Raw genomic sequence first — 1,133 nt, 5'->3', positions numbered from 1 at the left:
CTCAGGATGCGGGCCGAGGCAGGCGGAGAGGTGGAAGGGGCCCCGGGACCCGCGGGTCGGCGCCGGGGCAGCGTCTGCAGGAGGCCGAGCACCAGGCGGAGCGCGCCGCTGCCCAGGCACAGCGCATGGAACGCCCGCGGCTGGAAGCTCAGCACGAGTTGCGTGGCAGCGTCCCGAGTGGGACAACAGAAGGTCCCCAAGCGCGGGGAGGCCATGGGCCAGCTCCGGGATGCGGCTCGGGTCTGCCAGGACCCCGCTGGCCGGCCTAGGTCATGTGCCGGGCGGGCTGAGGGAGGGGGACATCATGTGCCCTGGGCCTCTCCCCCACCTAACCCCCTGGTGCTTGCAGAAAAGGCGCCAGGGTTGGGGGGGGGGGCTGTGCGCCCTCTGCAAAGGCCACGAGGAATCACGAGGGTGAGGCTTGATCTGCAGGAGGAGGGGCAGGGGAGAAGAACCAGAGGTAGGGGACGTCAGCTTTTCCCCTTCCCCGTGGTTTAATTCTCCAGAATTTACAGCCTCAAATCTACCATGGCGTCTTAGCTAGTCTTGCTAGAAAACTGTGCCCCGGGACAGACAGCCACTGTTTGGACTCTGAGATTCTCATATTGATGCCTTTGAGGCCCACGCATGTATGCATCAAGTGTGGCTCATGTCTATAAAAGCATCTCTCTCAAGTAACAATGTGGTTAAAACAGTCTTTTGTGCATAGTCACTCTCCCCAATTGGAACAACCCCACTGGAGGTAGAATTTTCATTTAAAATTCAGAAAGCCAAGCCCAGAGTTGCACTCCTGTAATTCCAGCTACTTGGGAGGCTGAGGCAGGAGGATCTCATTTGAGGCTAGCCTCAGCAACTAAACCAAACCTTGTCAAAATAAAAAAGAGCTGGGGATGCAGTTCAGTGATAGAGTGCCACTAGGCTGGGTTCCCACTGTGTCTGTTGGGGGTGGGGGGTGGGGGTGAATTTCATTAAGATAATTCTTTAAGAAACAGCAGAATGGTGATTACCAGAGGCCAGGGATAGTAAGGGTCAGATGAGGAGAGACTGACCAATGATCCTAAGTTATATTGAAGATAAGGGCAAGAAGTTCTGATGAACCATTGCACAGCAGAGTGATTTCAAAAGCAAGAAGA

The 1,133-nt window shown here is 56.0% G+C and overlaps 1 protein-coding gene across 1 annotated transcript in view; it reads right to left on the bottom strand.

Annotated features, from left to right (window-relative positions):
* Gpr143 (G protein-coupled receptor 143) overlaps positions 1-374 on the bottom strand; it is a 34,134-nt gene extending 33,760 nt beyond the window's left edge. The window contains exon 1 of the mRNA XM_048797387.1: positions 17-374. Within this exon, the coding sequence (XP_048653344.1) occupies positions 17-215 (199 nt within the window). The 5' untranslated portion in view covers positions 216-374. The remainder of the gene's footprint in view (positions 1-16) is intronic.
* Positions 375-1,133: the final 759 nt, after the last annotated feature.

Source organism: Marmota marmota, unplaced genomic scaffold (genome assembly GCF_001458135.2).
Source record: "Marmota marmota marmota unplaced genomic scaffold, marMar, whole genome shotgun sequence".
Taxonomy (NCBI): domain Eukaryota; kingdom Metazoa; phylum Chordata; class Mammalia; order Rodentia; family Sciuridae; genus Marmota; species Marmota marmota.
The sequence above is the reverse complement of the archived record's forward strand: the minus strand, read 5'-3'. Positions and strand labels throughout refer to the sequence as shown.